This window comes from Triturus cristatus, chromosome 6 (genome assembly GCF_964204655.1).
Source record: "Triturus cristatus chromosome 6, aTriCri1.1, whole genome shotgun sequence".
In the NCBI taxonomy this organism is placed as follows: Eukaryota; Metazoa; Chordata; class Amphibia; order Caudata; family Salamandridae; genus Triturus; species Triturus cristatus.
The window spans coordinates 1,859,268,897-1,859,288,599 of NC_140589.1; the positions used below are offsets into that span (position 1 = coordinate 1,859,268,897).

The following is a 19,703-nucleotide window of genomic DNA, read 5'->3' on the forward strand; positions in this document are numbered from 1 at the left end:
AAACATTGATTACCACTAATGCCAGCAGTAAAGGACTTGGGGGCATATTATCAAGAAATGGCGTTAAAAATATCGCCTCTTTAGCGGCAGAAAACTGCTGCTAAAGCAGCGATAATGGGCTTGATAATATGCCCTTGGAAATTCCAATAGAGGCCCATGTTCTGGTGTCAACATGGGCTTCTATTGGAATTCTCACGGGCATATTATCAAGCCCATTATTGCCACTTTAGTGGCACTTTTCTGCAGCTAAAGCGGCGATAACTTTAACGCCGTGCTTGATAATATGCCCCTTGGTGCTGTCCTCTCCCAGAGTTCAAGTGATGGGGTAGAAAGCATCATTTCTTTTGGCTCATGATCCTTCACCTTTCTTGCAGGGAAATATTTGGTGATAGACCAGGAAATGGTAGCATGTGTATGGGCCACGCCTAAGTTCAGACAGTTTGTGTGGAGGAAAGAGTTCACTATATGGACAGTCCATAAGCCACTTCTGAAAGTGTTAACCACCGAGGGGTCAAGCATTGCTACTCCCAGTATAGCTAAAATGTCCCTTCGCTTACTTGATTACAAATATAATGTTGACAACATCCCAAGGAAAAAGAATAGAGTAGCTGACTATCTCAGCAGGTCACCTTTGCAAGGAGATTGTAAAGAAATGTGTGACTGGGATGATTATAGTGTAGCAAGCGTATGATGCTGGGAGCATTGCTGAGGCCGATTGGGAAACTGGTTACAAAAAGGACTCTACCTTGAGCAAAGTCAAAGATTACACATTGCAAGGTTGGCCAGATACGAAGATGATTGATGAAGAATGTAAGACATTTTGGGAGCTCAGAGGTGAAGTATATATCATAAGTTCAGGATTCCTTCTGGGGAATAATAGAGTTATTGCGCCACAGATTCTGCGGAAGAAAATACAGGAGTTCACAAATGATAGACTTAAGAATTAATATTGGTGGCCCAGTTTGGACACTGCCATGGAAACATTTGTCAGAACATGTGAACATTGCAGCAATGCGGATAAGTCGCTGGTTGTGCTGAGACCTTCTTCGGACACTAGAGTAATACCTTCTGATCCGTGGAAGGATTTATCTATTGACACCCTGGGTCCTGTATTGGATAGTAGGGGTGTGCCTAAATACAACCTAGTGTAGTTTGACATGTATTCCAAATGGCTGAGGTTGAGGATCTGTGAGACTTATGATGCTGCCACTGTTGTAACTTTTTTGGTATTAAGGAAAAAAGACTCCTGTGTATCATCCTGCTTCTAATAGTCCTGTAAATAAGATCAACAGAGTCATCATTCGCAGTATTCAAGCAGTTAATAATATTGGTACTTAATTTGTTGGTGTGGGCGTATCGTATCATCCCTATGGTAATAAGGTAAAGCCCTCTTAAGATTGTGAGGGGTAGAGATCCTTTCACCAGAGATAATTTGTCATGGATGTTTTAGGAATTGCAGTCCAAATGGTCACCAGAGGCGGTCAAAACTAATCTGGAGAAAGCCCAAGGAGTATGTTGACAAAAAGAGGAGTGCCAAAATTGTACCCTTGTGTGAAGGGGAGTGGGTGCAGGTCAATTCTTATTGGTTGGTTAAGAAAGAGAGCAGACATTTTTCAGAACCATTGAGAGTGAAGAAAGTTTTTGCATCTTCTGCTGAATTGGAAGATGGCAAGGCTTGGCATTTCAGCAAACTGGCCAAATGCAACAAAATCGTGTCATGGAAGAGGGGCTGTCACCGTTCCTTGGGCTCATGGATTTGGGTTTAGAACATCTTGGATGACGTGAGTACGGGACCAATTCCAATATGGAGTGCAGTGATGGGAGTCCTTGGGTGTCATCAGACGATACACAAACTGATGGTACACATGGGGAGTGCTGTGTTTCAAGGGGTGTAAGTGAGTCACGATTGCCGCTGGGTACACAGAGAGCTTCAGATGTGGAAGGTGGAGCAAAGATTACGGGTCTGGGCAGACAGGTCAAATTACCTGTCAAGTATAATGATCATATTGTCGATTAATCTGGGGATGCCAAACCTTTCTATGCATTTTTACTGAGTTAATATACTTAAATGCGATTAAGTTTTGTCACTGTCTATTATTATCATTATATTCACTTACCTGTAAGCTTGAAGTCGTTTTATCTCTACCCATTGTTATTTTTTTAGATTTCCTTTATTTGTTTGTATTCTTTAGTATTTTTGTATGGCCCTGGCATCTAACTTGTATAGCCTTAAATTCAACATCAATGTACAACAAGCATTGGCATAGCCAATAAGTCTTGCCTTTTGGATTTTGTAAGTTTTTAGCAAAGTATCGGATTATCCTGTGAGCTACAACATTTACTGTTAGTTCTCCTGTCACTGGTGATGGGTCAGACACACCTAAGCTTGTGCAGCTATTGTATTTATGGTTTATTGGAAAATCAATTTATGCTTCTATTAGGTAAGTTGGTACTGGTAAATAATACATATTTTGGTGCAAAAAAAACATATTGTGTCCCTTTTTAGTCAAATTACAAATGGAAAGGTGTCCCACCCTAAACCATGGGAGATCTGGAGATAATTGGAAAGATTACCTAAGTGAAGAAGATTGCAAGTGTGACAAGTTCGGAAGCACATATTGTTTCCAAACACACACACTCTGGGGCAGTTCACAAATTGTAACTCACTTACATGCCATACCAACTCGCCACTCACATAGAAGCCCGCCTATGCTAGAGTTCTGCCAGCCTGCAGGGACCACAGTGCATGTGGGCATGCCCCAGAGCAGTCAGTGAGTTTGCAGTGGAGCTGGGAACTTCTGCCAGTGCCACAACAGCCCTCCACTTCAGAGGTACGTGTTATAGTTACAGCACAGCAACATGATAACAAGATGCTCGCTGTTTTAAATGAGGCTCTGGGACCTAACCGGGTGGGACTTGAGCGCAATAGAGAACCACGCCAAAAAATGGCCTGCGATGGTGCCCGTCACTGGTGCATTCCTACCTACCAAGCCAATCCAAGTACTGAAAATTAAACAACTACTTAAAGATTGAAGAGCCTGATGTACCTACCAAAGTGTTTTTCCTTTTATGTGTCAATGGGAAAACACGTTCAGTCCACTTTTTTACTGCCGCGATCTGGTATCTATAACTCCTTGCGGCATCCTACCTATGGAACACCCAATTGGGATATGAAGGCTAGATAACAAAATATTTGGGCAGGGAGCGTCTGTACTGTGCATGTGCAGCAGTGGGGAGAGCTGGTGCAGTGTACTTTAAGTGGAAGGTGGAGTGTGGACATATATTGATTTCCATGTTTGGAAAGTGGCTACATCTGTAGCTCGGAGGGAGCATGTGGACTGAGCAAAGAGTGCCAAAGCGTATGGCGTGATTAAGGGGATCGGAAGGGAGATGTATTGAAGGAAATTGTCTGGACTGTCGTAGACCAAAAGGGAATCTAAATAGGGGTGGGTTCTGAGATTTTCTTTCCAGGGGGTTTTATGGAGTCTCTACACAGAGTGTCTCCAGCAGTTGTCTGAATTATCACGCGGGGTGATAATTGTGGGGGGTGACATACTACCATTGTGAAAGAGCAAACTCAATTCCCATCATGCAGAGGGATGCCTAGGCGAGACCTAAAATATCACTCATACCTGCCTCCCATGGCATTCTTATAGCTTTGTTGCACTTGTAGGAGTTTGATGATTAGTAGTGTGTTGGTACTCTCAGTGACAGCACTGGCAGGGGTAATGGGTGGTTCTAGCTGCAGTTGCCTCTTGATGAGGGCCCTGGCACTTATTTGTTTTACAAATTAAGCACTGCTATATTCTGGTAATTGCTTGCATGTTCCACTCTCACACTTTCAGCAACACTTCTTTCTTAAGTGCTGCAAAGCCCTCGCATTCACCAGCACATCTCTCAACCTCAAGGCCCCAGTATCCCCTACACAGGTCATTCCTCAAATAAGACCCTGTGTCTCCAACGTACTACGTTATCGTCACCCTGGATCCTGTTGCAAATCGGAGAGCTTTTCGACCTCTTTTGAGGTATGAAGCGCTAGATGAATACTACAATGGTTTCTTCTTTGCAATAAAAGGTTGGCAGATAAGGAGGAGAGCACACAGGGGAGGAGAGAACATGAATCCCTGCAGAGGGAAGATAATCTTCTGGAAACACTACATCAACGATGTCATCATGATCTGTAATGACATCCCAGACAGCCTACCAGAATTCCACAGATGGATTAACACCAGAGATGAATTCCTCCAATTCACATATACAGCTGATGAGCACCAATTAGATTTCCTGGACATCACAATAAACATAAAAAATGACAACATCAACACAAAAACATTTTATAAACCAACTGTGAAGAAAAGTCTCATCTCTTTTTACAGCTTTCACCCACATCCCCTAAGAAAAAACCTACCATAAAGTCAATTTCTGCGGATCAGACAAAATTGCAGCGAAAGCCGGGACTATCAGAGGCAAGAAAAAGACTTGAGCATAAAACTGAAAGTGAGAAACTATCCAGATATAATAATACAGAAGTGCCAAAAGAGAGCAAGGAACCAACACAGAGACAGTCTCTTAGAAACCACTGCAAAAAGACCAACTGAAGACATAGTCACCTGCGTCACAACGTACAATACAGCATCCAAAACAGTAAAAAAAATGTAAACAGGAACTGGCGCATTCTCACATCAGGGACCCTTAAATGGCCGAAATCAAGATTCACCAACAGAGGAACGAAGAACATCTGTGACTTCCTAGACCACACAAGACCACAGACGAACACACAGAGAACAAAATCAATAATGAACACATGGAACCTTGCACCCATTACTGGTCACTGCCCCTGCGGGTCCTGCTCTAACGAAAGTCACCAAAACTCTACAACTCAAACCTGACCTCAAATGGACATTAAGATATCACACGCATTGCAACATGACCCATGTGATCTACATGATCACATGCCCGTGCAGCCTTAAATACATAGGCATGACCTGTTGGAAGATCAAACAGAGAATTATTGAACACAGGAGCAAAATTAAGTGTAAAAAAATGACAACAAAAATGAGCACCAATGTCATTAACCAAAAACATATGATTGAAAAAATAAACGGGGTTGTCCTAGAAAACCTAACAGCAAAAAATTAGAATGCAGAACGCATTCTGTTGGAAAAGGAACAGAGATGGGTTCGCCATCTGAAAACCTATGATGTAGGGTTGAACGATAATACACCCTGGCACGCAATTCCACACTGATTGAGAAAATATTTGGAATCAGGAGATGTAGCCGACTACTATGGGGTGAAGAGATCCCGCTGCAACTAATGTACCATACAAGACACAGGAGCTGCAAACACAAGACAGCTTCTCAACCCTGTTTAAACCGAAGTGTGAAGCCTCACACGAATAAAAGCAATTCTCTTAAACACAAAAGAACCGTGATAATATTTAGGAAGTCTTTCCACAATGTCAACCAAAAAACACCCATCCGATTTAAGAGACATCGGATATAATCTACAAAAATCAGGGCACATTAATCCTGTCCCACATCACTGAAGCGTTATTAATGTATTTTGACAAGAGGAGAAAATTTACACCCAAAAGAAAAGAATACGTCTGTTAAAAAGCAGATTCTCTCTGCTATGCCACCTCCCGGTTCTTCACTATTAATAGACTCCTCTGGGGCTCTGCCGGTACCGTCACCGCGGCACGGCAGACTGAGGCTGCATAAATCGCTGGGAAGACGTCCCAGAGGTATGTTCAAAGCCGACGGGGAGACCGCACACCGCATATCGGCTTCACCGCAGTAACCTCTCTTCATATCTTTCAATCTTTATAGAGAGATTCTCACCGCCCGTCCCCCGGCAGAGCTGACTTGCCAAACAACAAAGGTAACGACTTTGTTAAATAGTTAAAGTCGAGAGTATAGCCGCACGCTCCCGTCGCCTGCATTGACATTTTACCAAGCACCGCACGTGCTAACAACTTGACAAAACAAGCATTGGCATAGCCAATAGGTCTCGCCTTTGGGACCTTTAAGTATTTAGTTATGCAGCACAATATCCTTACTGCAACAACATTAACTGTTGCATGGCTAAACATTTATAAGGTCCCAAAGGCGAGACCTATTGGCTATGACAATACTGGTTTCCATGGTGATGAGCACTGTCAGTTAAGTCATTATCTGGTCCTAAGTCCATGGAAAGCTATGGTCCTACTTCTATCTTTGCGAAACGTACGCGTTTTGGGTTTTCAAAATTGGTCACCCCATTCACAGAGAAAAATACAATGTTAGCGTAAAGTGAATAAAAAATATATTTTTGTAAGATAGGTGTTTCATAGGTTCAATTATGAAATGTTAAGTAAGCAGTTGGACGAGAAGGTGTCTCTTTTTGGGGATAAAGGTTTTCTGCTACAGTCACAGGAACATGCATGCGTTTCTGTCCAACGTATACTTCTGGAACTTAGCACATTAAAAAAATATATATATATATATCCTTGCCTACATCGATACACCTTTGTGGGAATAGATTTCTAGTTTGTTTCTAAATGTAGTGTGCCTAGGAGCCAGTATTGTTTATGAGAATGTTTGGATTTCACGAGAAATGTTTCCCGGCCGCACTGTCTGTACATCCTCTCTGTATTCCCAATAATGAGCGTGTCCCTTTGTGAATACAAGTATTCGATACAAGAGCGACATCCGGGCATCTATCCTGCAGATGCTCTGCTCTATGCGACTTAAACCCTGTTCGCCGCTGATCCCCCTATAATATGTTTAAGTCAGCCCTTCCTGTATGTGTAATTACCCTTCCCTCTTTGACTGTACGAGGGACTAAACTCATTCTTGAAATGTGTAATGTGCGAGTGTGTGCTGCAGAGCAGTCCGAGGCAACTACGTCATGTTGTCAATGGAAGGCCACTTACCAGAGGATTAAGCAGATTCTGTTCTGGTTTCCGTTTTGAGACCAATAGCACCACTTAAAAAGCGCGCTCCTCGTGCTGCAAGTGGGAGGGGTGGGGGGAGTGCAAGAGCACACGAAGCGTTTCCCTTGCGGGAGCGAGCCAGGGGCACCATGTGTTTGTAAGGTAATTACAAACATATGGTGTCAAGCTCGCTCCCGCAAGGAAATCGCCAGACGTGCACGCGTTGCCATTGAAGGCAATGGAATGCGTGCACGTTTTTAGGGCAAAAGCTGCATCGATGGCTAAAGGTCTTTTTCCAAGCAGCGCATGCTGCTGCTAGGCGAGACCTAATGACTGCCTTACACGTTCCCTGCACCAATGTCATTTCTGGCAGGGATACAGACGGGAAGCTTACAAACCTATCTAAGCACACGTAGACACGACAAAAGTGTTTGGAAGTTACGAGCACAATAAACACTGCCGCCTATGATTTTCAGAAAGCCTGGTTTCATATACAATCCTCGTCTAAACGTAGTGCCTCATACTTACGGGATGAACAGTGGGGACAATAACGAAAGCGCCTCTTTACAATTATAAGACATTACTGATTATTTTCTACTCAAGAAATTGTCCATACCGTAAGCGGACAGTACCAAAAGCGCGGCTTACAGAATAAAAACACCACAACTGCTAACTCTAGAAATACCTGTACTATAATAACAGCTGCACTAGTTAGGTGCTCAAATACACAGCACCAATAAGAAGGTACGAGAACGTACTGCCTCACTGCGAAGCGTAATTTCTAGCTATCGTGGACAATTTATTGGCATTAACCTATTCCTCTTGCAAATGACTTACTGCATTGTTTCTTAAGAACATAAGATGTGTATACTTCCAATTCCCACATGATCATTTGGAGCATAGTGGCACATAGGTTGTGAACGTTTTTCAGCAAATGCTTTCGTACCGTTTTGAGCATCACATGTCACAGGATGAGAGAGCAACTCTTGTTAACTGTTTTCATGGTCTTTTTCCCTCTCTAGTTACAGGTATAACTCACATATAACAAGTCATTGTACTATTAAGCACAAGTAAGAAGAAGGGTGAGTGGATTACTTACCTATGCATGTTACGAAACAGTAAATGTGCAACCACTTGCTCCTGAAGAAAGCCCAGCGACCCGTCTGGGCACCCAAGGGCTGAAACATGTCAAAGACCCGATCATGATGCTTCTCACGAAATGATCCTTGCGGAAAACCAAGATATGCCACAGCTACGACTTTCACATGAATAAGGTTTTTTTTTAAAGAAGGTAAGATCCCTAGGCCCTGGCTATAAACAGGACGAGTGATTCATTCTCTTTTGTATTCTAATCCACTCCACCCATGGCCGACATGTTGTTTCCAGATGTAGTGGCCATGATGGAACTTTAAATAAAACAATTATATACTAAGCACAATACCATTGCAAGATGGACACTCACTGCTAAGTTCAGTTTTTAACCTATTTTGATTGCAATGATAGGATCACCATGTTTAAACACCAATAATTTCCCATTTGTCTTCTTTTTAAATGTATTTTGCATATACTTATTGAGTTGCTGTATGCATTTTGTTCTGCATGGATGAATGGGTGAATGAAAAAATGACCCTATGGTTAATGACTGGATGACCAGGGCCAAGGATGAGTAACAAATTGCATGTCCGATGAGCTATTAAGAGCCTACACTTACCAGTGACTATAGACACGCTTTCAGTTACAAGTGAGACCTATTGGGTTTGCCAGTGCTTGTTACCTAACTGATAGATGATGTATTAAATGTGTTTTAAACTGCAGTAGTTTCGGAAAATTTAAGACAATACAAGTTGTATCCATTGTAAGAGCTTTATTTGCGATGCATTGCTTTATTCACCTTTTATTTGAGAGGATGTGCACACACAAAGCCATATCATTGACATGAAGTAATACTATTAGAGAAGATTGACAATGGAATGGGTGATTGCTAGTAATATATGTTACTCATGCTATTAACATTAGACCTAACCTATCATGCACTGTCGTTTGACAAAAACACAATAGAGTGGCAGCCTGTGTTTGTGTTCTAAACTTGTCTACCACTTCAGCTGGTCTCCCTGAAAATAAGAAAAACATCTTTAAAATGATTACAATGTTTGCTATATTAAGATACTAAACACATGCATATTCAAATATTACTGTAGGAATGGGCGAATTACGATTGTAATAGTCGTCCTAGAGTATTTGAAGAAGAATGTGAGCCACTGGCGTAATAACAAGTGTATATGTGCGTATACATCATAAATACATGCATGCATGCACACAGCATAGGGAAGACAGAAGCATATGGGTAAAAGAACATCATGTCATACTAATAGGTACTGTCCCAGCAAATCACAAGGCCAAGCCAGGAATACCCATGCTATGTTGCTCACATCCTCACTCTGCACTCCCCTGCTCAAGCATATGAATAAACAAATCCCTAAGACATTATCCTTCCATAATTCTATCCTATGAAGCAGTGTGATACTCAAAGCAAAGTCCACCCTCAAAATCCCAAGGAGGCCATGACTTCTTTCTGTGGATGGTGCATTTCCTGTTGCGGCAGAGAAGGACACGATGGACCACAACCCTTCTGGACCAATGAGTGCACCGTGAACTTCAGTTGTGGCTGGATGCAGATTATGGGGCTACAGGAAACAAAAAAGAAGAGTGAAAGAGTTGAAAATCTAGCAATGTGCATAGCAACACACCCATAAAATCTCACTGTAAAACTTTCCTGACACATAGGCTTGTAATAAGTTAGAATAAACAGAATACTAGAAGCCAAATGTATTAAAGCACTTGAGAACATTCTTCAAAACTTTTTTTCTGATACTTTCTTTTAATATTTGTCACAAGCCACATAAACTCTTGCAATATCGACATGATTAGGATAAAAATATGGATTACAATTTTTTTGTAACTTGCAAGAACTAAACGGATTGCCTCTATAGTGCTAGATATGGGAGAGTGACCTGCTTCTAAGCTCTCCCAGTTCTGAGAGATAATGTGACTCATACATAAGGGGGATATTTATGAGAGGCTTGCACTGCTGGAGCATCAATTGTTATGTCCCTCCGAGGGCTCAAACCTCTCAAACATATTTATGAGGCCATGCAAAGCCACTTTCCTTGGCACTGAATGCTCTCATAGACATGAAGTAAGGCACAGCAGCGCAAATTGCTGCGTAGCCTTATTCTGCACCAGCGAGGGATTCCATGGGTGTTACAGTGGGTTTTCGCACGTAACTCCCATGGGTTTTGACACATTTCCAGATTTACTTAATCACTTTATCCTGGGCAAAAGAGTCAAAACTTTAAGCCTCCAGGGGTGAGGCAAACAAGGAGAAATATTTTTATTTCACCTAGTTTTTCCTCTTTACATGTGTGCTGCATTCTGCACCATGCATCATGGAAAAAGAAAAATGCCGCTCAGGACTGTTTTTTCGCAGAAAGGTGCCCCTTCCTGCAGCACAAACACAATTCAGAATGCAACGGAGGCACTCTTGCACCTTGGTGCAAGGGTGCCTACATTGGCACTAGGCATCCAAAACAGCACCAGCGCAGGGAGAAAGGACAGGAATACAACGTATTGCTTAAATATGGTGGATCCCTATCCTTTCACATTGGTTAGAGCAGCGCAGCAAGAAGACTTGTGGTGCTGCCCTATGCCAATTCCCAATAAATAAGCCCAGGGGGACTTGTCTAGGATGGCACAAGGAAGTCTAATGGGGTAGATGGTGTTCCAAGTCAAAGTGGTATTTTTCCCTTCTCTAGCTGATCCTAACAGAGATCGTAGTTGATCGACAGCACCAAATCCATAAGCTTCTAACCTGAATATCTTCCCCAGCTTCAAGATACAGACTGCACCTAATACAAAATCCACATGCCATCTACTGTCTCTACATACAAAGCCAAGCAATTCTACCCAGAAGTCGACTCGTTTGACACCCCTTAAAAGTGTTTGTTGTGCAGCTGCCTGCAGGACATTTCCTACCAACTGGTTTAAGCGTATTTTTTATTTGCTACGGGTGACATGCCCCTTTGGATTGTTTACGATAAAATCTTGCCCGCTTAGTTGGGTTTGCATTTTTAGATTGACTCCTTCTCTCCCATAGAGCACTACATTAATCTGGAAATGGGACACAGTCAAAGAGTACCTCCACTCATAGTGGGCAATGACTACTGAGGGGTAGGTGTACCTCCCGTAATTCTGTGTAGCATGACCATGTAGAATTAACAAAACATTCTGCAAGAATATGTGGAATTACTCAAGAAGAGTAATTATGCATGTAATGCTATTTTCTTAATGAAGAAATGCCCCCCTTGAGCCCAAAAGTAATGGACAATGCATTGCTCGTCACAAAGTAGTGCTAAATGCACCAGAATATGAACAGCAGTGCGTCCACCCACTCACACCTACTAACTGTGCACCTGGGGCACAATTTTACTCCAACTTACTCTTAACATTTAGCGCTAGTTTATTAGTAGAAAATGCATCTTTGCATCTAACTTGACACTGCATGTTACGCTAAGAATATAGCACTAAATGCAACAGAACACGAACAGCAGCGCGAGCAACCGATTGAGCCTTATCTGCTTCTCCATGACATCTCCCTCAGCAACCAACTGCCAATGCCTATGGACTGGACCATGCACGCTGCCATCCTCAATGACTCTCTGGGTCCCTGTCCTCCATACTGTGCCCACCCAAAACCCACCATGCAACAGATCTCATCATCTGGCAACATCTGAATTCCAACCTAGAGGCCATGGTTAAATTAAACATTCAACTGAGAGGGAACAGGGTTAGCATATTTGTGTAGTTTTCTACATAAACACTGTGCCCATAATATTCAACATTAACCCTCAGGCAAACCAGGCCTTAGAAGTAAATGCACAATGCATTATCAATTGATGCTTATTATTGTAAAAATATATAATATACTTGTTATCAATTTAATGTAATGTTGCAGTGAATGCGGTGTGACCATAGGAAGCGGCAGTGCAAATGTATCAGTTACACTGAATCCAATATTTCAGGGGTTCTCTTGGGGGTACAAGAGGCAGGAAGGACATAGAACTAGTGGTGCCCGCATTGTATCCCTGAGGCGGAAGCCCAGGGAAGCTTTGTAATTTTAACCACCGTCATTTTAATATTTTGTACTGCTCAAATCCTACCTGCTGCTACGATCCTTGCCGCATCCTTGTCTTGCCGCACGGGTCCCCAAGCGCTGTCACCTCCCTCTTACCGATGCAGTCGAGTTGGGGCTGCTGTTGGGTGGGGGTCGCCATATTGGAGGAGGAGTGGGTCGGCAGTCTAGTGCTCGCCCCTCCCGCCAATCAACAGTACAAAAGCCGCGCTGTTTGACCTGCGCTCTTACTTGCCCGCATTGTATCCCTGAGGCGGAAGCCGGGGAAGCTTTGTCATTTTGACCACCGTCATTTTAATATTTTGTACTGCTCAAATCCTACCTGCTGCTACGATCCTTGCAGCATCCTTGTCTTGCCGCACGGGTCCCCAAGCGCTGTCACCTCCCTCTTACTGACGCAGTCGAGTTGGGGCTGCTGTTGGGTGGGGTTCGCCATATTGGAGGAGGAGTGGGTCAGCAGTCTAGTGCTCGCCCCTCCCGCGAATCAACAGTATAAATGGCCACACCCCTCAGGAAGCGCAGCGGACGAGCGCAGCGGGCGCGTCGACTGCGCGCCTAAGGTAAGCCCGTCTGAGCCCGTCCGCACCAGACCGGGCCACGGGTCTGGGACTCTGGTATCCTCTATTCTTGCACCAATTAGCTACTCACAAAAGAGTCTTCTCCAACTTAGGAGGCCCACTTTGGTCCCATGCCTCCACTCGCTCTCCCCAACCGACCGACACACAAGCTGCCACCACTGTTCATTTAGCTTGAAACCCCCCATCCCCCCAAAAAAACTCTGGGCTAAGATGGCCCTACTTAATTGTAGATCCCTCCCCAAACACTGCGCAGAAATTAATTTACTTCTGTTAGAGACAGACCTTGAGGTTCTGTTCCTTACAGAGACCTGGATTAACACTGCCTCGGACCCTGATATAGTCCAAGCACTGCCACCGGGGTATCTAATCAAACACCATGATAGACCATCCCGGATAGGGGGTGGTGTCGCCATCATTTTTAAAACACATATATCTTGTCATTTTAGAGACAGCCCTATCCAGGATTGTGAAAATATCCACTTTTCTATTCACCTTTCCCCGCTTAAAACACTTTCAGGCATCCTTGTATATCGGCCGCCAGGACCACAAGGTCAGTTCGCCTATTCTCTAGTGGAAACTATTATGTCCCTAGCCTGCCTTTCTTCCAACTTCACGGTTCTAGGAGATCTTAACATCCACTTTGATGACTCGGTAGACAAATTAGCGGCAGACCTCAAGGAAGACTTAATCTCCCGGAATTTTAATCTGAAAAACCAATACCCTACTCATACTAAGGGCCATCTCCTGGACCCCATCTTTACAAACATCCCCGAACTGATTGCTTCTGAGCCCCTTCCTATTCCCTGATCAGATCACCACTTGGTTCCCTTCAAGTACTTGATCTCCATGGAATCCCCAACCAGTTCCCCTCCCCAGGCTCATTCCCGCCCCAGGTCAAAACTGGATATAGAAGTCTGGAGCAGCACACTATTATCCACCACTCCTCTCCTTGACCCAGACCCAACTGTGGCAGACCACCAATTTCGCTCCTGGATCGTTAACTCCCTCAACGCAGCTCAACCCAAAAAAATTACTCCCTGGTAAAAAGGAAACTTTTAAATCTCCTTGGTTTACACCTGAGCTGCGTGAATTAAGAAAGAGCTGTAAAAAACGTGAGCGCCTCTGGAGAAAAGACTGGGAAACAAAGAGCAAAGGAGAGTACTAAAAAACACCCAGGCCTCCTACTATGAAGGTAAAATACGAGTTGCAGCCAACTCCTCCAAAGAAACTTACCGGATCATCCGCTCCTTGATGAAAGCCCCAGATCCTCTGCCCACCATTGATCTCTCAGGCTCCAGATGTAATCAATTAGCCGAGTTCTTTTCCTCCAAGATCACTAATATTTTAAAAACACTTCCCTCCCAGTTCACCCCACCGGACTCGCTACACTTTCCCACTTGTCCTGACGCCCCTCGCCTCGGCTCCTTTTTGTCAGTATCCACAGATACACTACTTACCACCTTATTCTCAATAAAGAGTGGAGCTCCTACAGATCCAGCTCCCATAAATAAACTAAAATTGGTTGCCCCCATTGTATACCCCCTTCTCACCAAACTCATCAATGCCTCCCTTACCCAAGGTATCGTCCCTTCAAATTGGAAAAGAGCCATAGTTCGCGCCCTTTTGAAGAAACCTCATCTCGACACTTCTGATCTGGTGAACTTTAGGCCAATTTCTCTCCTCCCAGGCATCAGTAAAGTGGCTGAAAAAGTTGTGAACCAGCAACTTTCGTCTTTCCTAGAGTCCAACAACCTCCTCCGGCACTCCCAGACAGGGTTCAGACCAGGTCAGGGCACTGACACCGCCCTTCTAGCCGTGATCGAAGAAGCGAGAACCATCTTGGACACAGGAGGATCAGTGGCAGTGATCCTCCTAGACCTAAGTGCTGCCTTCGATACTGTGGACCATAACATCCTTGTCCACCGGCTCTCCAGGGCAGGAGTCATCGGCTCCGCTCTGGACTGGCTTAAATCCTTTTTGGAACACAGGACCTTCGAGGTAGCCGATGGACACGTACACTCTGGAGCGCTCCCCCTCCAGTGTGGGGTTCCTCAGGGCTCTTCCCTGAGCCCCACACTCTTTAACGTGTACATGTCCCCTCTTGAAGATATCGTGTCACCTTTTGGAATAAAGGTAGTCATGTACGCCGACGACACTCAACTAGTCGTCTCTTTAAACCAGTCAGCCCACTGTATGGAGAACCTGGCCTCTTGCCTTCAGAGCATCTCCAAATGGATGTGTGATTCTCGCCTTAAACTTAACGGAGAGAAATCTGAGATACTATTACTCGGGGATCCACGCAAACTCCCCATTTCTCTCTCATGGCCGCCTTGCATGGGGATTCCCCCCACTCCAAAAAAGGAAATCAAGAGCCTGGGCATTTGGTTGGACCCAGATCTCAATTTCAAAGCCCAAGCAAGGTATACCGCTGGCACCTGCTTCGGCCTTATGCGGACAGCGAGGAAGATTTTCTCCCTGATCCCTCCCCAGTCCAGAAAGCTTTTAATTCAAGGCCTGATTATCTCAAGACTGGACTTTGGAAATGCCCTCTACTTGGGCGCCCCAACCTCGGTTATCAATAAATTGCAGCAAGTCCAGAATGCAGGTGCTCCGCAAAACCTGCCCTCAAATTACTTCACTGGCTTCCAATTCAGGAACAAATTGCCTTCAGAACCCTCTGCATCACGCATAAAATCTTCTACGGCAGAGACCCACCCATATTGAGACCTCTCATCACTCCCCATCAATCCATTAGACAGCTGAGATCAAATACCCTTTCCCTGGCCAGCACCCCTAGAATAAGAAGAGCACGCTCAGGAGGCCATCTCTTCGCATTTAACGCCCCTAAGCTATGGAATGCACTTCCCCTTTCCATCCGAACGGAAATGAACCTGCTGTCCTTCCGTAAGCGTTTGAAAACTTGGTTATTTCCTTAAAACACTTTCTGTATCTCGACATTTGCCTACTCCCCTTTCGGTCCCCTCCCGGATCTAGCAGGCTAAGCATCAGCGCTGGGATGCCCCCGGGTAGCTACGCGCTTTATAAATCCAAAAAATAAAATAAATAGTGGTAGGGTGGGAAGTCAATCTAAAAGAAGAGGTGATGTTTCAGCTTCTTCCTGAATTGCAGGAGGGCTGGTGCTGTTGTGGGCATGGGATTGATCTTGCTGTAACATCAGAATGTTAAGAGGGGACTAGTGAAGAAGAGAATTAGGTCTGTTGGATGCAGAACAAAAAGGAGACTATAGAAGAAAACTCACGCAGGTGTAGAGCTTGGATCCTAGTTGAGCTGTGTGACATTAGGCACATTTTAATTGGTCACTAATTGTCACACACTATGGGGATAAAGTGCTGCAATATTGTTTTTAGATCTCTTGCAGGTTGCTCTGTAAATCAAGTGATCACTTTCATATACCCAGCAAGAAGCAACAAAAATAAAGGTTGAAATGTAAAATATGCAACAGTTACATGACGGCATGCTGATTTGCATCTCCTCCATGGGTCTTGGAGCTTCAAGACAAGGTTTTTGCAAGTAAAGCTATTGATATATGCTGAAACTGAGCATTGAGGTAAGCACCCAGAGTGCCTGTTAGTGAAGGTTTTAGACCACACACCACACGAGAGTACAGGAATTTTTATTAAGAGATTTTAATTAATTAGGCAGGAGAATTGTGTCATTCCCCATTTCTGGATGAACAAGGTGCTGAATAGAGAGGTTACTGTGAAGGCTCAGCAGACTCTGTCCCTAGATTAGACGGTATTCTGACAAGATGATTAGTGCACTGATGTCTCCTTCAACATTTTAGAGATGGCTTAAAGCAAAAAGGAAACAAGCCTGACAAACAGGAGAGGTTTTTACATAGACCCTTATTCTCTGCACCCAATTTGCGAGCAGCATAGACAAAATTAATAAGACTCAGTGTTAAACATGAGTGAGAAATCAATCTATATGAGGTGCAAAATTGAGCGCTGTTAGACCGGACATCCTTAGGGTGGTCTTCTCCCCAACTTTTTGCCTACCTCCTCTATGTTTCTGATCTTGTTTTTGCCGGCTTTAGGACTGTGTACACTTTACCACTAGTAACCAGTGCTTGTGCTTGTGCTCACTCCTTAAAACATGGTAATAATGGCTCATCCTTAATTGCCAAATTAAATATACCTATAAGTCCCTAATAAAGGGAACTAGATGTGCCCAGGGCCCGCAAATGAAATACTACTAGGGGGCCTGCAGCACTCATTGTACCACCCACTTAAGTCACCCTCTAACCATGGCCCAGGACTGCAACTGCAAAGCCCATCTGTGAAGTTTACACTGCCATTTTGACGTGCCAAAATAAGCCTCTTGCTGGGCCCAAACCTGCCCTTTTTAAACATTTTTCACTCCAAAGATAGGCCCTGGACAGCCCAGAGGCCGGGGGGCAATGTATTTAGAAGGCAGGGCATGTACTTTTAAGTTTTACATGTCCTGTTGGTGAAAAACGCCTAAAGTCGTTTTTCACTTCAACAAGACCTATTACTCCCATTGGATGACATTGGGATTACCTTATTTCATCTTTGTGATTCATAATCTGGAAGAGGTTAGTTCTTCGAATTTGGTGTCTCTGGACGCAAAATTTAAAATGCCAACGTATGGTGAAGTCACATATTATATTGCAGTTCTAAAAATGCCACTTTTAGAAAGTTGACATTTTCTTAATTTAGCCATTTTATGCATTTTGCTAGTCTCTGAATAGAAGTCTGGGATGGGTGACAGCTGGGCTTTGTGCATTTCTTCTAGACAGCCACACACAAATGGAGCTTGGGTGTGACTTGAAGGGTCATCCACCTCCTGATGGGCCATCCTGGGCAGGATAGGAGGGAGGATCATGGCACAGCCTCACACCTGAATAGACTGTGTCCTGTCTGCACACAAATGGCTGCATACTCCTGTGTAGTGAGTCTGGAACCAAGGAAGGAAGGGAGGACCTTGGTGTACTTCAAAGACCCACTTCAAAGGAACAACTGGGTATAGGCATTGCATCTCTGACACCACCACTTTATTACCCTTCTGGACCCTATGGATACTCTGCCTGGAAGAAGGACTACTATGCTGCTACAAGGACTGCCACTCTGGTGGACTGCTATTCTGCTGGACTCCTGGTTTGCTGTGCTGACCTGCTGCCTCTTGCCTGGGAGTGAGAAAGACTGGACCTGCATCTCTCTATCCCAGGACCCAGGGCCAGCTGACTAGTCTCCTGTATTATGAAGTCCCAGGGACATAAAAGACTTCCAATCTACCTGCATTGTCACCTGGACTCTACCATCTGTGAATTTTCCTTGCCAAGTGGTACCACCTCAGTACTGGACCCTTGGAATTGAGGGCAAAGGTGCTTCTTCAGTTAACCCATGTATCCTCATCAGTGCATCTTTGCTTTTGCAGGGATCAAAACCGATGCACCTTTGCCTCTGTGTGGACCGGAACCAGTGCTTCCTCGTCGCCTCATGGAGTGGCCCCAAACCATTGCCTTCTGAACCAGAGCATTACCCACAGAATTGATGCATACTCTGCTGTAGGAGCAGACCCAACGGATCACATTAGGCCCAGGGCATCGCTCTCAGAACTGATGAATTAACAACTTTGCGTGGAGAAAAACAGCTGATCTTCTGTTGCAGTATTGGAACCAATGCATTGTCTCGGCAGCACTTCTCAACGTCCTTGACATCGACACAAGGTACTTTTGATAGACAGGCCTAACTGCATCCCTGTATCCTGCCCACGGTCCAGCGCAGTCAGTGTGAACTCTTGACGTTGTCACAGTCCGACACAATCATATATTCCTGATTGCTGCTTCTTGCTTCTAAGTGCTTTTCTACAGTTTATTCTCTGAAAATGTATAACTCACTTTCTCCTTAGTGGATGTGTGAACCTAGGTGTGGTATATTTTTAATGTTTTACTGTTTGAAGCATTGCACAAATACTTTAAACCTTACCTCTTAAGTTAAGCCTTACTGCTCTGTATCAAGCTACCAGCATCCGAGCACAGGTCAACCTAGTGTGCATTCGTAACTTACCCTACCTAAAATTGTGGTTTCTGCTTTGACAGGGTCCATATATCTGCCAAACCCAATTTCTAAAAATCCCTCTGACTGTGTTTCCATTCTCCTTTCAATCCATCTTCCTTCATTCTCTTCATCCTTTCTTTCATCTAACTTCACTTCTTTCTCTCTCTCATTTTATCTATGTATCCTTCTTTTTAGTCATTCATCCAAACTTGAACTCACCCATCCTCTGTCCAGCCCTCTCTACGTCTATTCAAACTTCATTGATCAATACATCTCTGCATCTATTCATCAATTTCCCCATCCATCCTACCTCAATCCTGTTCTAAATCCTCCATCCATGTCTGCATTCATACAAGTATCTCGATATCCACCTTCTCGTCACCCTTCCCTAATTCCATCCATCCCTGTAATTCTTCCCCTACTCCACAGCTGCATTTGATATTCTGGCACAGAAGAATTCCTGAGCTTTTATTTGCAGAATAGAGTCGCTGTTCTAGATAAGTGGAGCTGTAAACATTGTTTATTTAAATGGTCACTTTATACTCAAGGCAGGGTGCAAGCCACAGATGTTATATGTTAGCCCCTGTCGTCTCACAGACTCATATAAATCCTTAAACTTAAATACATTGCATCATCCTGTTGCTTCCCTCAACCCTACACACATCATCCCAGCACAAGTCTCTAAAGCCTGCGCCCTTCCCAAATCTACTGAGTGAGTCCACAAACCACATGGTACACAAATATCGATACCACAATTTTTACACCCATTTATCAATCTTAAAAAATATTCCCCCACTGACACCCCCTGGACCCAAACAATACTCATTCCTAACTAATTTTGCCTCCTTGCTACCATTATCCTCTACCTACCACTGAGCCCTAAAAACTACTTACTAGCTCTATTCTCTACCAATGCCTGAAATCTAAAATCTCCATACAACCATTATTCTCTACACAACCCAGAGCCTACAAAATCCTTAG

The 19,703-nt window shown here is 44.0% G+C and overlaps 1 protein-coding gene across 1 annotated transcript in view; it reads right to left on the minus strand.

Annotated features, from left to right (window-relative positions):
- Positions 1-8,765: 8,765 nt before the first annotated feature.
- LOC146822213 (uncharacterized) overlaps positions 8,766-19,703 on the minus strand; it is a 36,633-nt gene continuing 25,695 nt past the window's right edge. The window contains exon 5 of the mRNA XM_085613364.1: positions 8,766-9,599. Coding sequence (XP_085469490.1) covers positions 9,592-9,599 — 8 coding nt within the window. The 3' untranslated portion in view covers positions 8,766-9,591. The remainder of the gene's footprint in view (positions 9,600-19,703) is intronic.